The 17602-nt window shown below is 52.3% G+C and overlaps 5 protein-coding genes across 5 annotated transcripts; 2 read left to right on the top strand and 3 right to left on the bottom strand.

Annotated features, from left to right (window-relative positions):
• Nucleotides 1–240: 240 nt before the first annotated feature.
• On the top strand, nucleotides 241–3500 carry CGCS363_v008400 (uncharacterized protein; the record flags this gene model as incomplete). The annotated part of the gene is made up of 3 exons (XM_036640249.1): nucleotides 241–784; nucleotides 832–1691; nucleotides 1740–3500. The coding sequence occupies 3 exons, from the start codon at nucleotides 241–243 to the stop codon at nucleotides 3498–3500; spliced, it is 3165 nt and encodes a 1054-aa protein (XP_036494371.1).
• Nucleotides 3501–5353: 1853 nt separating this feature from the next.
• On the bottom strand, nucleotides 5354–6239 carry plyF-4 (putative pectate lyase F; the record flags this gene model as incomplete). Its single annotated transcript, XM_036640248.1, has 3 exons — nucleotides 5354–5518; nucleotides 5669–5973; nucleotides 6035–6239. 3 exons carry the CDS (start codon nucleotides 6237–6239, stop codon nucleotides 5354–5356), a joined length of 675 nt encoding a protein of 224 aa, XP_036494652.1.
• Nucleotides 6240–10601: 4362 nt separating this feature from the next.
• CGCS363_v008398 (Ferulic acid decarboxylase 1) lies at nucleotides 10602–12309 on the bottom strand (the record flags this gene model as incomplete). The annotated part of the gene is made up of 2 exons (XM_036640247.1): nucleotides 10602–11132; nucleotides 11203–12309. 2 exons carry the CDS (start codon nucleotides 12307–12309, stop codon nucleotides 10602–10604), a joined length of 1638 nt encoding a protein of 545 aa, XP_036494437.1.
• Nucleotides 12310–13092: 783 nt separating this feature from the next.
• Nucleotides 13093–13716, top strand: CGCS363_v008397 (Flavin prenyltransferase PAD1; the record flags this gene model as incomplete). Its single annotated transcript, XM_036640246.1, has 1 exon — nucleotides 13093–13716. The coding sequence occupies one exon, from the start codon at nucleotides 13093–13095 to the stop codon at nucleotides 13714–13716; it is 624 nt and encodes a 207-aa protein (XP_036494711.1).
• A 37-nt stretch (nucleotides 13717–13753) lies between these two features.
• On the bottom strand, nucleotides 13754–14809 carry CGCS363_v008396 (uncharacterized protein; the record flags this gene model as incomplete). The annotated part of the gene is made up of 1 exon (XM_036640245.1): nucleotides 13754–14809. One exon carries the CDS (start codon nucleotides 14807–14809, stop codon nucleotides 13754–13756), a length of 1056 nt encoding a protein of 351 aa, XP_036494710.1.
• Between the last annotated feature and the right edge of the window lie 2793 nt (nucleotides 14810–17602).

The following is a 17602-nucleotide window of genomic DNA, read 5'->3' as shown; positions in this document are numbered from 1 at the left end:
ACCCCACCCCGCCCTCCACCTTCCTCTTTGTCCCACCCCTCTTCTCACGGACGCGGAACCGCGCTTTCGCGCCCCCAGCCGCTGCCATTGTACGAGCAAACGACTCCAACCAAAGCGTCAATCGCTGGTCTATCCCACAACATCACACGCACGCAGCAGTCGCCGTCGGCGAAATCGCGACTTTCTAGTCTCGCCGCGCTCATCAACCGAAACGAAAAGGATAGCCGACAAAAACCTGCGATGGCCGAGGCCCTTCTAGGCCTGGCGCCCTCGTCTTACGGCGACGCGCTGAGCGACAAGTTCTCGATCGCGAAACCCGAAGACCTCCCCGCACAGCTTCAACAAGACCTCGAGACGAAGAGAACACCCACGCGATGCGAGCACGTCTCCGTGACATTGGACGTCCCCTCGACTGTCGAGTTCGCGATCCGCGAGAGCGATGGCGACGCCCAGGAAAACATCGACCCGGCCCTGAGCGGCTTCCGCTCCCAGACTGTCGAAGGTCAGCAGGTCAAGGTTGTGCGCGCGTACGATGCCATTATCCAGCAGCCGCACGACAATCCAGCGACGCAGCGAGCAGTGGCCAAGCATATCGTCGCCTTGCTGTCGACGGTGGACCAGAGTAACTGGGTGGTCAGAGAGGTCTCGCGAGGTCCATATGGGTGGACATTCACGTACATGTGCAAGGATTCGATGGCCATGTGGAATCGCCAAAACGGAAAGACCGCATCCAAGTCGCTCATAGGAGAGTACAGCCAACAGGAACTCGATCCTGTTATCTCAGGTACGGTCTTTCCCTAATGAATTAGGTTTCTATGCTAACTTGTACAGGCCGCCCAGCTTTCGACTGCCGAGGCACACTGACCATCGCGTTTTCGAAGAACTCGCGAACGATCAACGTCAAGTACGAGCATTCGCCGCTGCACAAGACCGTTGGGGAGATGATTGAACATTTCCGACCACTACCCCCGGCACCGCCTCCTGTACCTTTGATCCCCGCAGGAGACAAGAAGAAGACCCCCAGAAAACGGAAGGTCGAGTACAACGAAGATGGAACACCCAAGGAGCCAAAGAGAAAGCGGAAGTCGGCAGCCGTCAACGAGGATGGAACTCCTGCGCAGCCCAAGAAGAAGAGGAAGAAGAAGTCAGACGCAAACGCCGCCGAGGCGTCAGCGGACGGCGCGGGTGCAGCGGATTCCACGGTTATGACCAAGGCAGACGCTGCAGTGCAAAGCAACCTCCACTCCCAGGCAAATCTCAACGTGCCACCGGCTGAAGCGGCTAGGCGCCGTGAGGTGGCCATCAGAATGTTGAGTGACAACGGAGTGGACCCAGAGACTCTGTCCACGGAGCAATTTAGCATCTTCGCCAACCAGTCTCCAGACCTCCAGAAGGAATCTCTTTCTATGCTCGTCAAGTACGGCGCAGAGAGGCTGCGGATTGTGCACCCGAATGACGCCGCTGCGTCTTCGTCAACGAGCGCATCATCAACCCCGCCGCAGCCAGCAGTTCTCGAGGAACCCGCAGCCTCTTCAGAGTCCGAAACCCCGACCAAGGCGAAGAAGAAGGCGTCACGGAAATCGAAGACAACCACGGAATTGGAAGAGGAGTTGGTCCCAGCCCCTGAAGGCACCCCAATGAAGATGATCTCCAGAGGCTCTTGCATTGGATGCAGAATCGGCAAGCTTAAGGTGAGTACCGTCGCCAGAGACACCCTTCACCAAACTAACAAGATGCAGTGTGATCGAACAAAGCCTACTTGCGATGTGTGCGAAGAGGAAGGGCGTGACTGCCAGTATCCGCTGGTCAAGAGTGCTGCCACGAAGAAGAAAACTACACTCACGGCCGTTCAAGTTGTTAGTGACGACGAGGACGACGCGGAGGCTGACGCAGAGCCCGAGCCAGAGCCTGTTCCAGAACCACAAGAAGAGCCAGAGCCTGATGACATCGAGACTATCGACTACACATCAAACATGCCCGTCGCTAATATGTTGACTCCCGCAGCCGACACGTCAACCCAGGACTACTTCAATTCGGGACCGAGCGATCTCACGTATGGCCAAGGCTCTTCAAACGACATGGGCCTGTCTCATGCCGTCAACACTTATCCGGAGCCATCAGCCGCGGTCTCTTTTACGGATCAGCACGCAGTCAGTTCGTCTTATACGCAACCTGCGCTGACACAAACTGCGAACTACACTCAGCCGACTATGGACACCACATCATATACCCAGCCAGCCGTCGCTGAGACCGTGAGTTACACGCAACCCGCGGCTAAGAGCCCAAAGGCTTCACGTACTTCTACAGCCACAAGGCGGAGTCTGCCGTCCGGAGCTAGAACTTCTACGACGGAGAGTGCTGTCCCGCTTCCCAGCTACGCTCAGAACTGGGCGACATCGCCGCCAAAGGCGCCAGCAAATACTGTGTCTCCAACGATGACTACCAAGCAACAGCCCCGCTCAAGCTCAAGGAGGTCTACACAGACCCCAGTTCAAGCCGCTGCTCAGCAGTCCAGCTTCAATACTACACAGCAGACGGCGGCTCATGCTGCTATTCAGCAGCAGCAACAACAGCACCGCCCATCTCCAACTCCGCAAGTCGCGCAGTCTGTCACACCTGCTCAAGTGTCTCCTTTCCAGGCACCTGTCCAGACAGCTCGAGCTAAGAGCCGAGCGGGACATAGAGCGTCAACGCGGACTCCCGTTAACACCGACCCGCGACCAACTCCGTCTCATCACACGGTGCAGCAGTCCACCACTGTCGACACTCAGCCTATGGGCAACGTGTCTGGCTACAGCAATTACAACACCAAATACTCGGCTACGAGCAATAACAATGCAGCCTCTGACACGAGGCTCGCATACGAGCCTTACACGGCACAAACAACGTCCGCGACCACATCCACCTACCCTTCGTACGACAACACGTACGATCGAAGCAGCACAGCCCAAAACACGAATATTGCGTATACGCCCACCAACAATTCTCGTTCTAGCCAGTACCAGACCCGCAGCTCCCAGTCTTACAACAACACAACTCCGGCTGCCTCCTCTTATTCGCAGACACCAACCACGACCCAGCAACAAACCGCGTCCTTGCAGTCGTTTAACATGCGTGCTTCAGCAACTGGTACTCACACTCGGTCGGCGTCAACTAAGTACCAACAGCAGCAGCAGCAGCAATCACAACAGCAACAGCCGCAGCAGACGCAATCCTACGGCTCTTACTCGTCGCAGACGCAACAACAGTCGGCTCAGCCGGACCAGCACAGTTGGTACGGCTTTGGCTCAAGCACGACGTCATCCACGCCGGCCAATGCAGCAGGAGGATACGGCACTAGAAGCAGCACGTCCAACAGCTACGGAAGCGGGACTGCTAATGCCAGTCAGGCATACCAGCAGCAGCAGCATTACGGAGGGCTCAACATGTCGGGCCACAATTACACGGGAACCGACAACGAGATGTACGAGTTGCTTAAGCTGCACAACTCTGGTCGTTAGTGGCTTCCCGAGGATGGCGTTTGACGACTTATTACCCAGCAATGATTTCTGGTGCGCACTTACAACCTAAATACCCCCATTGTCAGTTTTCGTGGCGGACTATATCTTGCTTTTGCATGGGATTACCAGGGGTTCAGGGAGGTGGTTGTGGTTCATGGGCAAGATTTCAGGTCTGAAGGGATGGCTAGAGGCGGCAATATTAGCGTGCTTCGTGGAACGCTTGCCTTGCCAGTTTCTATTCTTCATGATTGCTCTAGGTAGCAGATAGCATTTCGCAGACAGCGGGCCTATTCTACACGAATGAATGAATGCCTCTTTGCCCAATACTTGTGCTCCTTTCTCATGCTGATAATCTTTGGTGACGACTTTCCTGCACCCTGATCATATGTTAACAACCTGAAGATGAGGAAAGGTATCAAAAGACGTCGTTTACGCATTCATCACTGAACAGATAACTTTCAAGTCATCAGATGCCTTAGATTCTCATTCGGTTGCGAGGTCTAATGTCTGCATGCAACCCACCTCCCCTTCTCACCCCTGTAATGCTGGTGCTCTCAGCCGCACAACTTCCAGGTTCGTAGCGACGTATCTAGAACCTCTTGATTACTAGTGCTCTGATCTAGACCAAGGTGGGAGAGGCTCGGTATCGTCGTCCAAGCGACTGGCCTATGTTGACATGCCAGTCTTGAGATTCACGAAATGTGTCCGGCACGCTCTGGCTGGATGGAAGAATGACATGAGGTGGACTCTGGTTGGGTAGATGAACGGTCTAAGGTGTACGTCCCTGGGCCTCATCCTCCTCCTCCACTACTTCCGCTAGAGGACCGCCTTCTCCGCTTTGCTCGATCCCCTGCTCCAGAATCCTGTCGTTGAGCTCTTGTATCTGAGCATCATGAAGGTCGGCCAGAGTCTCTCCGGTCGCGGCGAGCCGCGCCTATTGCGGTCTCTGCCGCGACGAGAATTTTGCGGGCATTGGCTTGCTCATTGGGCGAGAGATCGGGCTCCTGAAGCACCTCGTTGTAGGGACGGACTGCCTGCATGGTACACATCAGCTCGATAAACTGAGCTAGGATGAGATTCCATCAACAATTATTTAGTCAAGACCTCTATATTCTCATGATTGCCATAGTTACATGTATCCGACAACAACAGCTGTTTGGACTTGGCGTATCAAACGGGGATCGTTCCCGTTTGGGCCTCCGGAACCAATGCCTCCAAGGCCTCTAAAGTTGTAGGATTTGAGAGACGAGCCCCTCCTTCTTTGGTGGCGAGGGCAGTTGCAGTTGTGAAGTAATAATACGACTTTGCAAGTTGCCCGAGTCATGAATAGAGTTGCGGGAGGCAGGGAAGCGTGGATCATGAGGTGATGTGATTGATTGCGAAGTTGCCAAGGTAAGTTAGTGCGAAAGTCTTTAATCTAATTCAATTTATCCTTGATGAACGCCTGATCGTACCTTTCATAATGTTGAATGCCGAAGCATCTACGGGCATCTTGGTGGGATAAACCGAGGGTTGTCTTGGACACCGTGATTTACAGGCATCGGAATGGGCATCAGACAGAGTGACTCTCACAAGCCCTTGCATAAGCATTCGGAAGCAAATTAAGTAGCAAAATATGTGCGCTTATGATAAGTATGTACGCGGTTTCCCAATGTGTATGTACAAGAATGTCTAAAAGTCTCGAGGCTCGCCCAAGACACTGAATACGATTCAACCCCCCAACACTTTGTCGGCGTCATTTCCGAAGCTCGGAAACTTCCCAGACAACTCCTCAATCTGCCCATAATGAAGAAGAGGTGCGAAAACCCGTCAGGCGGGTGTTGCGCATGACACTTGGCCAGAGCCAAAGATGCTTAGCCAGAGCAGGTGCCGGCCTTGGAGGGCTCGCAGCCACCGGCGCAGCCATTGTACATCTGGCACTTGGTCTTGGCGTCCGCACAGACGTTCTTGAGGGTGGCGGTGTCCTTGTAGTTGGCGTTGATTCCGGCGAGCTCGCCACCGTTCTTCGCGGTAACACCCTGATGATAGTTAGCAACCTGACGATGAAGAAGGGGATAAATAAACTTGCTTCCATGTAAATATTGCGCTTGCATTGTGTCTTGCACTATTATTTTAAGTTGTCAGCAATCAAAATCGTGTTGTGGTGATGTTGGGTGGTGTTGACATACGTTGCCGCACGAGCGGTACAACTTGCCGTAGTCCTCAACGTAGTAGTTGATGACGTTGACAGTACCGCATCCATTGTGCTGGATAACCTTATCAGAAGCGTGGTAGGCACCACCGCCGATGATCCAGGACTCAGTTCCGGCCTTGTCGTTCTTGATCGAGATGGCATCCTCGCAGACGTCCTCGAACCAGACGAACTCGAGGGTGCAGTGGCCGTTGCAGTGAACACCCTCAGCCTGGTTCTTGCCAATAATGGCGTTCTTCAGGGTACCGCCAGCCTGGATGTAGAAGACGGCGTCCTTGTAGTCTGTTGAGAGGCATATTGTCAGAGAGTCGATATCAGCCTTCAGGACGGGGGGACAACTTACCACCCTCGCTCTGGCCACCGCAGGCACCAGAGCCGCGGTCAAAACGCTGCCACTTTCCGTCGTAGACCTGACCGGCCTTGATCTCAATGTACGACTTGGAGGACACGGTGCCGGTGGCCTTGGGGACACCTCCGGTGTAGCCGTTGCAGGCGAGGGCGGGGACAGCGGCCAACAAAGGCACCAGGCCGAACTTGATAATCTGCATCTTGAAGAAGACTGAGTGTATTTACACACGTGATTTATAAAAGAAGGAATGTAGTAGTTGGTTTAAGGTTGAGGGAGTGAGGATGGTGGGCAGAACGAGTTTCCCGAGAAGGTCGGACCAGACGCCGACTTATATACAAACCTTACAAAGACAGAGATCCCTTGTTGAAGAGGAGGAGGTTGCCGGCTTCACTCTCGACCGATCCCACGATTCAGAGCAGGTGTCTAGGCAGACTAACCAAGACTCATCGTGGCGCTGGGGTCGACGAGCTAATTGGTCCGGGGTGGAGACCGAGGGATGGGGAGGGGGGTCTGCTTCGAGAAGGCAAACTCGGGCTATTGGTGGACATGAAAATTGCGGGCTCGGGAGTTGCCTGTATGGTTTCTTTTGCGCGATGCTAGGTTGGCGATGGAGACTGTCTAAGATTTGCTCCGCGTGCCGGCGTTGGCGTGAAAGTTTGGCACTTGGGATTCCCGCGGTAATGGTATCTCTGGACCGGTCCACACCTGGCATTCAGTAGCAATCAACATCGCAAGCAAGGGCGAACACAGCGCGCATGATGAAACTCTTGGATAACGCCAGAACGGAGAAACATGCGAGTGAGAGGCACGGATGATAACGAGCGAGCCGCCAGGCGAATGCCACCAAAGGCAAAGACGGACGTCGTAATGTACCCTGTCAATATTATTCCTGGGGATGTATAATCGGTAAGGTGACGCTGTGACGGTAAGTCAGAATGCGGTCTCCGGTATGAAGCGGCCCAATCGGAGAACAATACGAGACCTTCATGAAGAGATTAAGCTACGTAGGATTGTCGATGGGAGCCCAGATGCCAGGTTGTCTCAGGCGAGGTTACATACCAAATGCTCACAGCGGGACGCACCCCATGATCCATCCTTCTGGACGCCAGACAGACTGACGGAAAATGTCTGACAATCTGTACCAATGACACATACCGTAGGAGCGGGAATCCGACGCCAGATGGTTGTCAAGACTGAACCGTGGTTGACACCCTCCTCTCCCTGCGGTCTGTTGTGGTGTGGTTTGGCAAGGCGGAGTTGCCAAGACTTTAAAGTGCTCTCCATGTGCGCAATGGGATGGATTGCCGCAGCTAACAACCCGGTCCGCTGCTGGATGTTGATTAACGCCAAGACCCAACTCGCCTCAATTGCACTACCAAAGAAAATTACCAGGAGGGATTGCCCCGCACCAACATGTTGGATTCTTTTCTTCCTTTTCAATGTTTACCATCACTGGTTGTTGAAAGAAGAATCGACCGAGCCAATTGTTTGTCACGGACCTCATCGGAAGCGGTCTATCGGCCCCACCGCGACCGAGACCGACCGCCCTTGCTGTCGGTTGCCTCCTGGCCTTGCCTAACCTTATCCATCACCCCTGTTGTTGCGCCCGATGATCTGTTGCCTTTTTGACGGCTGTCATCTGAACTTCTGAACCAAACTTGTTCCTTTTGCCCCTTTCCTACCAGACTGCACAGTAGTTTGTTGGGTGCCATATCCGATGTGCTGGACTATCGTTCGCCCATGCAAGATGCATCCCACGTGCCCAGCCTTTTGATAAGGTCTTGGCCTTCCTTCTCATCTAAAGCAGCGTTTTGGATCATCTCCCGCCCTCCCGTCCCCGTTTCTGAGGCTATGCTGAATGTCAATCCGGCTTCTCTCCGAACGCACAGGTATCTCGGAGGTAAACCCCCTCATCGTCCCGCTTCGCCTTGTGGCACCTCGTCCACCTTGCCGGATTGTGGTATCCATCACACCTGAAGCCGTTGGAAATCACCGGCATTTCCGCTGCGAGTTTGCACTCTTCGCTGGCAACTCCAGTTTTCGGCATGCTCAAAATATTGCCCGCCCTCAATATTGGCAGCGCTTATTCCCGATGAGGCTTCTACCTCCGCTGGCTGGCCAAAAGGGGTGAGCAAGGCGAGTTTTTCCCTGAAACCCCAGTCACCCAGCACCCTGTCGATACATCCCACGCGCGAGTTCCCAATCCGCCTAACTCCCTGAGACTGACTGCTGGATAATGTAGCAGACGGATCTGCGTGAGGGTGAGAGTGTAAAGAAAATGCCATCCGTCGCATTAAGACCACCCACATATTATGAAGTCATCACATCAAGCTCATTTAAGCTGCCTCTTCAACATTGCCTAGCTTGACTACGAAGCAAGGAGCAACCTGCTTAGACCAACCGACCAAACAACGGAGTCCACTGCATCCACCAGAAAGAAGCGATATGGGATGGAAACACTCATTCTTTGGTTGTCGGAAATTCCCCACGCTTTCACAAATGACACTAGACACTAAAGTGTCAGCTGCAGAGTCAAGTGACAAGTGACGCCGGCAGACAGGGCCCAGAAGCCCGGAAGACAAATGGAAGTGTCTGATGTTGTCACTCTGCATTATCAGCCTCAGCAAACTGCCACGAGATGCGCCCGCACCGTGTCGACCTTCCGTGCCGAGCCAAAGACAACAGCCCACCAAGTGAGAAGCTCATCAAACAACATAACAACAACAGCACCCGTGAGCTTGGCTCACTTTACGGTGCATCCCGTCAATAATCCCACCACTGAAAACTTGAAACAACTCAAAATTCATAAGGGTGATCCTTGAATGCTCCCAGCCCCTAATGTACGCAGGAAACTTGCCTGGGAGGTTCAGAGAAGAAGAAAGTCGCGCTCCTCCTTTGGTTTGCCTCCTCACTGTACCCTGCCGCCAAGCTTTTCACGATACTACCGTCATGGATACCAGCACTACCAGGTCTTGGCAATCCCCAATGCTCTGATTCCACTTGGCGCTCACCGCACCAATGTCTTCGTGGTGCCAATCTCCGCGGTCTCCTGCGGAAAGTCACCTTAGAAGTCCAACAGACAGCTTAAGTCAAAAGAAAAGACTTTACTCGGGAAAAGGTGCCCGATATCCCGCTTCGATGGTAGCATTCAGCAAGTTCACATGACAAGCAGAATTAATACGTATGTACTGGACTTCCTCGATCCCGCCCCCCGGCCCTCCCCTGAAGACTCCCATATCACCATGTTGGACCCAGGCTATCCCTTCCACCGAGATCACCCTCCAGATCTCAACTTAATCGTATATCACAATTGTTTCCATTCACGGCCCCTCTCGCGAGAGGTTCACCATGGCGCCGGAAATCATTTACATGCTTCACTGCTCACAGACAATCGGCCAAGGTGGAAAACCAGGGGGATGAAGAGGTACAGCCCTCCTTGGCTATCTCGTGTTGGGAGACCATCAGCCGTCGGTCATCGTGAATTTTCTAGAGGGCCGGCACTCTGAAGTGCCCGGCGTATCCCCTGAAGCATTTGTATAATTTTGCGACAACAATGCCCTCCTACCTGCTGCCGGAAAATCATAGAACTCGAGGAATATAGTATAATGCCAAGACCGCAGTTGACTATTTCACACTTTGGAGAAAAAATTCTGCCCATCGCTACCAGCAAAAGCCGCGAAGAAGAAGTAGCACGACCCTGCAATTGCGCTCATTCCGCCACTTTCGGGCTTCCATACGGAATACCGACAAGGTCTTGGCCCTACGGGGCTCAACCGGGGGCGACGACTGGCTACCCTTGGCACTCTGTGGATCCTTCCAAACGGCGGGCAATCCGGCCCCATGCTCTGCCATTCCCGCCGCTGGTGACGGTGAGTCCTTTTCACCGAGGCATTATCGATAGGAACCTCACGGGCCAAGACGCGGCCCCCTATCCATCGTGAGTTATGCAGATCTGGGTGCCTCGGGAGCCCCTGCGTGCGGCTACCACCTCTAATGCCAAGCATATCCGAGATGGCCTTTTTCAACGACCCCAGTCTTGGCGCTAACTCAGAGCGGGCAGATAGAAAAGGGGTTGATCTGAATCGCACTTGCACGTGCGAAAACTGTGTTCTTCAGAATACGAAGTCATAACGGGTCGCAATGACTCGGTTTTGAAGTCGTAAAATATTCGGTACCAAGACATCAGCCAGCGTCATGCGTCAACGTCCCACTAGGTAAACGGTGAGCCACTCTGGGAAAACTCAAATGAAGACCTAGATCGCAAGAGGTCGTCTTGATGGAATGATATTTTGATTGAAAACTGCCAAACTGAGGTATGCCTCCGACGAATGATGCCTGGTTGCTCCCGGAGCATCCGACTGGCGGAAGAGACTAGCACGTGGTGTCTATCGAGTAGACGTATGAAGGGCCAGAACAGAACCTGATGATGCTTTGTTCAGGACCGTCAATCACCGATGAGTCTCACAAAAGAGAGAGTTGTCGAATTAATAAAAAAATATTACACTTGCCCTTGTTACTTATCAGGTGACATTCTATCAAACGGTCCATACTTAGTGAATGATCAACTTGAAAATCCCATGGCTGACCAGTTTTTCAAGACCTTCTGTTTTATGTCTTCTGGATACGAATTCTCAAAGTCGACATGTTTGAAATTCCTGGGCTTGATGTATTCTGATCTGATCAGACAGTCCGAAACAAGCTTTCCGCCCCGTCTAGATGTACCAGGAATCTGAGACATATAGGGAGTCAGAGGATGGCACCCAACGTCGTCAAACATATACTCATCGTGGACTGGTCGGCAGCGAGTTGTAAAAGCCCACATGACTTTGTCCCAGTTGTACACGTCAATATCGTCTCCCACTAGTAGAATACGGTTGATGAGCATGCAACTCTTGTTGTGGAAAGCGATGCTGCCGAGTTTCCGACAAAAGTCTTCTGGAGTTGTTTCCATATCTCTCAATTTCTCTGTGTCAACCTGCAAGGCACACCATGTTGCTAGCGTCTCGACGGGAGCGAATGCTTCTTTGATGGGGAGGCCGTGTTCTTGGCATAACAGGAGAAGCTCAGGTGCTGCTAATTGAGCTGTGGTATGCTGTACAGAAACGAGGTGTTGTTAGACTTTTCCTCACTTATTTTCCATGTCGAGCAAAGGGTGCACTCACAGACTCGTCCACAATGTTTCCCGGGCAGGATATGGGAAGTATTGGGTTATCTCTGTAAGTGATTGCCTCAACTCGGAACAAGGGCCCCATCTTCTGCTCATTATCAAAAACCAAGGCTAGGTAGTCCCCGAACGGACCTTCCGGACCTTTCTTTGTAAACGACATGGTGCCCTCGAGGACGACTTCGCTGTTCACGGGGACTAGCAAGTCACTCAGCTCGCACTTGACCATATCGAGGGGCTTTCCAGTCACGGCTCCAATGTATTCACTCTCAGATACACCCTCTGGAACGGGCATTGACGCAACAATGCTGGCGATGGGAGGAACACCCAAGGCAAGCGCCCAGGGCATCTCGTTGCTCCCATTCTCGATCCATTTGTCGCGGATGATGGAGTTGTGCTGTCCACTGCCGACAAGACAAACCAGATGCTTCTGATCGTGCACCATGCCGCGGAAGATTGACCAGTTCGTCCAAGATTTGTCCGGCGTTTGGAGAACATGGATTCCGTAAGTCTGCAAATACTTGCCGCCGTCACCCTCGTGAAGGTACGGCGCCGGCAAATCTTCCAGGTTGATCTCATCGCCAAACATCTTGTTCTGCTTGCATGGACCAGTCTGGAGGACCTTTGGCGGCAACGGAGCCGCCTTCTTCCAAGACATGAATCGGTCTGATATTTCTTTCCAGCTCGACTTGGGTGGTAGACCCAGGTTTCTAGCAACACGTCCGAATCTCTCGACTTCATCTTGTCGTAGACTAGCAGCATTTCCAAACATGCGCCACAATCCATTGCGGGTGCCCTTGACGTTGTTGAACAATGGCGCTTTATCGTTGACCTCACTGACTCTACGTACGATGGCGCCCACCTCTAAGTGCGGGTCAACCTCGTCATTGATCTCGGCAAGGTCGTTATCGTAGCGAAGAATGTCGAGAAACTTTCTGAAGTCCAATTGAGCTTCGATGGCGTCAGGCTCTTGACACCGTTTGTCGGCTGATGAGTGCGAGTAGTTGCACTTGAAGTGTTCAGCTGCTGCGAAGGGCCGCTGGTAGACTTTTCTAAGCCTACCGGCGGCCGTTGAAGAACGATATAGGGTTGTTCTAGAGATCATGATTCTTGCGGTTAGGAGAAAGAAGAATCCGAGACAAAGACTTCGAATTGGTCCGGGGGCCAGTTCCTTTGGTGTCATGTATGGGCTGGTGGTTTGGAGGGCTGTTGCACAATGATCATTCCTGTGTCATCAGAAAGCCTCCACTATCAACTATGATAACCATGGCGATTGACGGGCACAAGCTGTTTCATGATCAGCTGTGCGCGTCGACGCGGCAGCTAATGCTAAGTTTTCCGGAGTTCTGGAGTGGCCGAATAGGGAACACGGAACGTTCCTGCAGTGTTCCTAAGCCATTCCGCGGAATAGGAATGGTCGCTACCTCCTCTCATAGCTGTGAGATAGCCTATCGTGCATGTATTTCCGAGCTTCGTGCTACAGGCTCAATCTCATGCTCTAATTGCTTGAATGCTTGAAAGTTGGGGAATGAGGTGGTTGACATGGATACTTAGGTAGGCCAGAGCTGGAGATAGTGACGGTTCGTGCCCGGCGTACAGTGCCACTCAGTTCGTCCATGTTCAACAGTAAAGTTATCGCTCATTTCTGCTTTTCAACCTAGCAGAAACAACGGTCATAATGTCTCAGCGACTTGCCCGGGCATATTTGAGGACATTCAAGCTTTTTAGGTCGTTACAAGTACCCAAGTTGCCTACACCACCCCAAAGATCTTCACGATACTTTCTCTCAACAGCTCGTCGCCAGCTAAAAATCAACCAAGGAGAGAAGAGGAAAGACATCCGTTGTTTATCGTATTCTGCGCGCCTAACCCACCGCAACAATGGCTCCATGTCCCAACTCACACCGGCCAACGAAGACCACATTCGATGCGTACAACCGCGACCGAAGCGACTGGTCGTTGGTATCACCGGCGCCACTGGCACGCCATTTGCAATCCGCCTGCTTCAAATACTGCGTGAGATTGGTGTCGAGACACACTTAATCATGAGCAAGTGGGCGCTCGCGACATTGAAATACGAGACGCCCCTCAGCGAGAACCAGATTCGCGGTCTAGCGCATACCAACTACACTGCGCGGGACATGTCGGCACCGATTGCGTCTGGATCGTTTCAACATGATGGCATGATCATCGTGCCATGCAGCATGAAGACACTGGCAGCTGTACGAGCTGGGTTTGGAGACGACCTGATATCCCGCGCCGCGGATGTTACACTCAAAGAAGGAAGGCGGCTGACGCTTGTTGTGCGAGAAACGCCACTGAACGATATCCATCTCGACAACATGTTGTTTCTTCGACGAGCCGGGGCTGTAATTTTCCCACCCGTGCCTGCGTTTTACACGCGACCGAAGACCTTGGAGGATATCATTGACCAGAGTGTCGGTCGGATGCTAGACTCACTAGGCTTCCACATCGATAGTTTTGAAAGATGGGATGGATTTCGTCAAGACTAGAGACGTTGCTGGGACAAAGTATTAGAAGCCGGACAATTCATTCCTCGTACAAAAGTTCTCCCTCCGAGAAGAATGTCTGACTGTCCACAAGCGGCCAATCGCAGAAAATTGATCCAGTCTCTCCAAATACCGCCGCTGGACTAGCAATAGTTCCATCAAAGCCGGTGTTAGCTGCATCCGCTGAACCGGGAAGAAACGGCAAATCTTGCATGAAGTCGTTTGAGAATGGTGGATAAAGGCTGCTTGCGTCGTTAACTTCGATGTTGATGTCATTGTTCGCCAGTCCGCCTTCTGCTACTCTCGGCTCTGTCACCGAACTCGCCAAGCAAAATGGGTCTTGCAGGCTCTGCCCAGACTGCTTGACGACCGTGGTCTGCACGCTGCCGAGATTTGCTGCCCAGGATGAGCGGTTAACATTTGCGCCTCGTTTTGGTACTCGCATAGGGCGCTCTTCGTCATCGCAAATGATTTTGAGCTGCATCAAAGGTTCACGCATGAGTAATAATCTCTTCCATAGCTTGCGAGATGCTCGTGATGCGCCGTTGTATGCCTTTGCCAACTTGAGAGCCTTCCTGAAACTCTTACTCACGGTATCAGAGAAGCTCTCGGGTAAGTCAGGGGCTAGAGTGCTATGATTCTGAGCGACGTGGGCAATCACGAGGGACATGAGAGCACATGCGCTAACCAGCAGGTGAACGTAAAAAGGCTGTTGTTTTCGGTAGACATCCGTGGCCTTGTCCAGCTTCGACAAGATGCTGATCGACTCGGCTGAAAGCCTTAAGGCGGACTCGATGTTCTTTCTGCTGCCAGGTGTAGGCTTGTTGGTGAAAAAAAAGGGGCGGAGTAGCATGCTGTGGGCCGCATTGGCTCTTAGGTTGAGAAGGACTGCCCAAGATGGTATGCGGCGGATTGGGGTCATGACGAATACCTCGTGCTGTCTGAGATCAAAGTTTCCCACAGAATTCTTTCTCCACTGCTCAATCTGGAAATTTAGAATGTCGAAAGTCTCATCTTCATCGTATGGCTGACCGGTTGCGGCACTGCGAGCAACTGGTGACGTGAACTTGTCGCTGAGTGCCATGAATGCTACCATTGCTCGTAGATATGGAGATTCAACGGACGACTTCATAGCTTGGTGAAAGTGCGACTCTTGAAAATGGGTTGGCAACCCTGTAGCCGCGCTCCACTGCCTGTCTAAGACGATCGTTGTGCATATGACAGCAATAACCTGTACTCGCTCGCGTTCAGATCCTAGGATGTGCTCAGGAACATCGCGACTATGAAGTCCAAGCTCAAGGAGTATGTTGCCTGCTGTTCCACACATTCTCCACGCTGTGCGTGCATCGTCTCGGAAAAATTGATATGTTCCCTGTTGACAGGACATGTCAGCTAAAGCGCCTTACCAAGGTTAAGTCAAATAGAAGGGGCCCCTGGCTCACCACTAGAATCGCAATCACTGCGTTGTTCACATGAGGTACAGAGGACATTAGTCGTGTTTCAATGTTTTGACGACAATAGGAGTAGATCTCCCCAGACACGTCAACACTTGGATGTTGAGTTGGCTCAGCACAAAGCGCGATGGAGAGTACGAGGTTGATGATTAGGACCGACGATTCGTCGATAACTTCGCTGAAACCTGAGTTCGTGAAAAGAGCGGTTGCGTACGTATGAGCATTGAGTTGGTAGAGCCTGTCGAGCTGGCTGACGAGATTCTGGATGTCTAGGATGGGATGGAAGTCGCCGAAAACCTCTTGATAGATAGAAAGTAGCTGCGTAGCTCGGCGCTTTGTGAGATGTCGTGTAAACCCAATCAGCCTCTGGAGAGAGCGGCCAGAATCTTGACCAGAAGGACCATCATGTAAATAATATCCCGAGCCATTCTCCGACTCTCCATCGCCTGACTGAGAGTCCTCTATACTAGGGAGACATGGTCGGCTAGACTGATGGCTGAAGCTACCTTGCTTCATGCGTATCTGGGCCACATTCAAACTATAGTCTGGCGATGTTGGCCCGCAGTAATGCCTGCGACTGATCGTTTGATGTGCGAGACGCTGCCTTGGGGAAGACTCCCCTTCTGAGGCTTGCATGTCTGAGCCATGGCTCGGAGATTTCGCTTTGTCGATCTGATGGGGTTGGTCTAAAATTGTGTTGAAGCTCTGGGTAGGGGTGTTGTGCTTCTCGACCGACTCCACGCGCGATGACAGGTTGCCAACCTGTTCTTGAAGCTTGCTAACGAGCTCGCCAAGAGAAGTGAGCATGCTGTAGGACTAAATCAGCATAACACGTACGACAAGCTGCGAATGCATTTCAACTTCATTCACCTTGTCTTGGAGAAAGATCCATACTCCTGTTGTTGCCTGTCAAACGCATCTGATGGCTGTGGCCGCCTACCTAGCCCGGCAGCTGACGAGCTGCTTGGTGCGTTCGACTCTCTTGAAGCTATTGAAGGTTCAGGAGTTACCAAACTTCGCCGTCTCGCTGGCACATTAACTTCCACATCCGAGTACGATAAGCCATCGCATTCGAGGGAACGAGAGATGCAATATGAGCAAGGAATATCTCCAGAGCATCGACCCTTTCGCCGCCTGCAGGCATCGCAAGCCCGAGTCGCATATGGTGCTCTCTTCTTCATCGGTTCAGGCTTATTTTGAGGGCCGCGACGCTTGTTGCCGGCTGCATGACTGTCTGCGTTGGTGGAGCGAATGTCGTACATGATAGTCAACATATGCCGCCGAGTGTTCGGATTGCAGCACCAGACGCGCCTGTTGCGCAGAAAGCCCAAACACTACTTATTCATTGAATCGAAGTAGAACTATTGTGGAGAATGGGAATATTTGAAGATAACAGACAGCATGGAGTGGGTGTCGAGCTTTGCGGGGGTGGCGCAACCAGCACTACGGGGTGGATAACATCCATGTTGGAGACTTGAAGTCGGCCCAAGAGTCAAGCGAATGCTACAAAGAGCAGCTAAGGGTGTGATACAGCTGAGACATACTTTCCATCACCTCCAAGAAGGTACAAGTGCCGCTTTTTGGGAATTGACACCGTTACACGCATATTCGTTTACTAAGTTCACAACCATGATGTCTTCTGCGTTGACCAGTAAACTTGATTTCTGTACCTCATCTGCCTTGCATTCGACACCCGTAATGCTGCGAGATGGCGACCATTGAAATATCCCGGATCACTGTTATCTGGAACCCAGACTTGCAGTCTGCAGATGGGGCTAGCCGATGCACTAGATGACGGGGTATCTGATGCAACAGGTAGAGCGCAGCAAGGCCTGGACGCTATTCACCTCTCGACGACGTACTTATGTGATTCATTGCGCCTAAGTATTCTTAACACCGATGACAATTCTCCATTTTTATACCTAATTGGTCTGAAAAGGTGCTTTGATCGCGACCACCCACTTTTAGACTGGTGCAGCACATGGCCAAAGGGGTCCCGCAATGATGCGGCACACTTGATCAGTGAGGACACTTGCATATGAGCTAACGGCTTGGTGTTCGACTAATCTTATCAGTGATATTGAAAACCGGAATCGGAAACGGAACGTTCCTACGGTCCCCTGCTCTTCATTCGCAGGCCAATCAGTAATGGACATGCAGAGTACTGACCAGTCGTGTTTATCAGTGGAACGGACTGTGCCGCTTCCTTCCTCTTCGTCGTTGGTAACCTCGGTATGATGTGTTTGTGTGATGCTCAGCCACCGATGGGCCCATATGGTGAACAAACAAACAAAGACCATGGATGCGGAAGTGTTTTTCCAGTTGAGATTTCGAGCGTGCTTTGCTGAGGTTTTAGCAAATGGGTCCATGTCCGTACCCCGCTTCCCGGGAGCGCTCCGGATCGGGGCCCCGAAATCGGCCGATAGTCCGGACGA

This window comes from Colletotrichum siamense (genome assembly GCF_013390195.1).
Source record: "Colletotrichum siamense strain Cg363 chromosome Unknown KSG_Cg363_contig05, whole genome shotgun sequence".
NCBI lineage: Eukaryota > Fungi > Ascomycota > Sordariomycetes > Glomerellales > Glomerellaceae > Colletotrichum > Colletotrichum siamense.
Note: the sequence above shows the minus strand (reverse complement) of the source record. Positions and strands in the feature narration are given on the sequence as shown.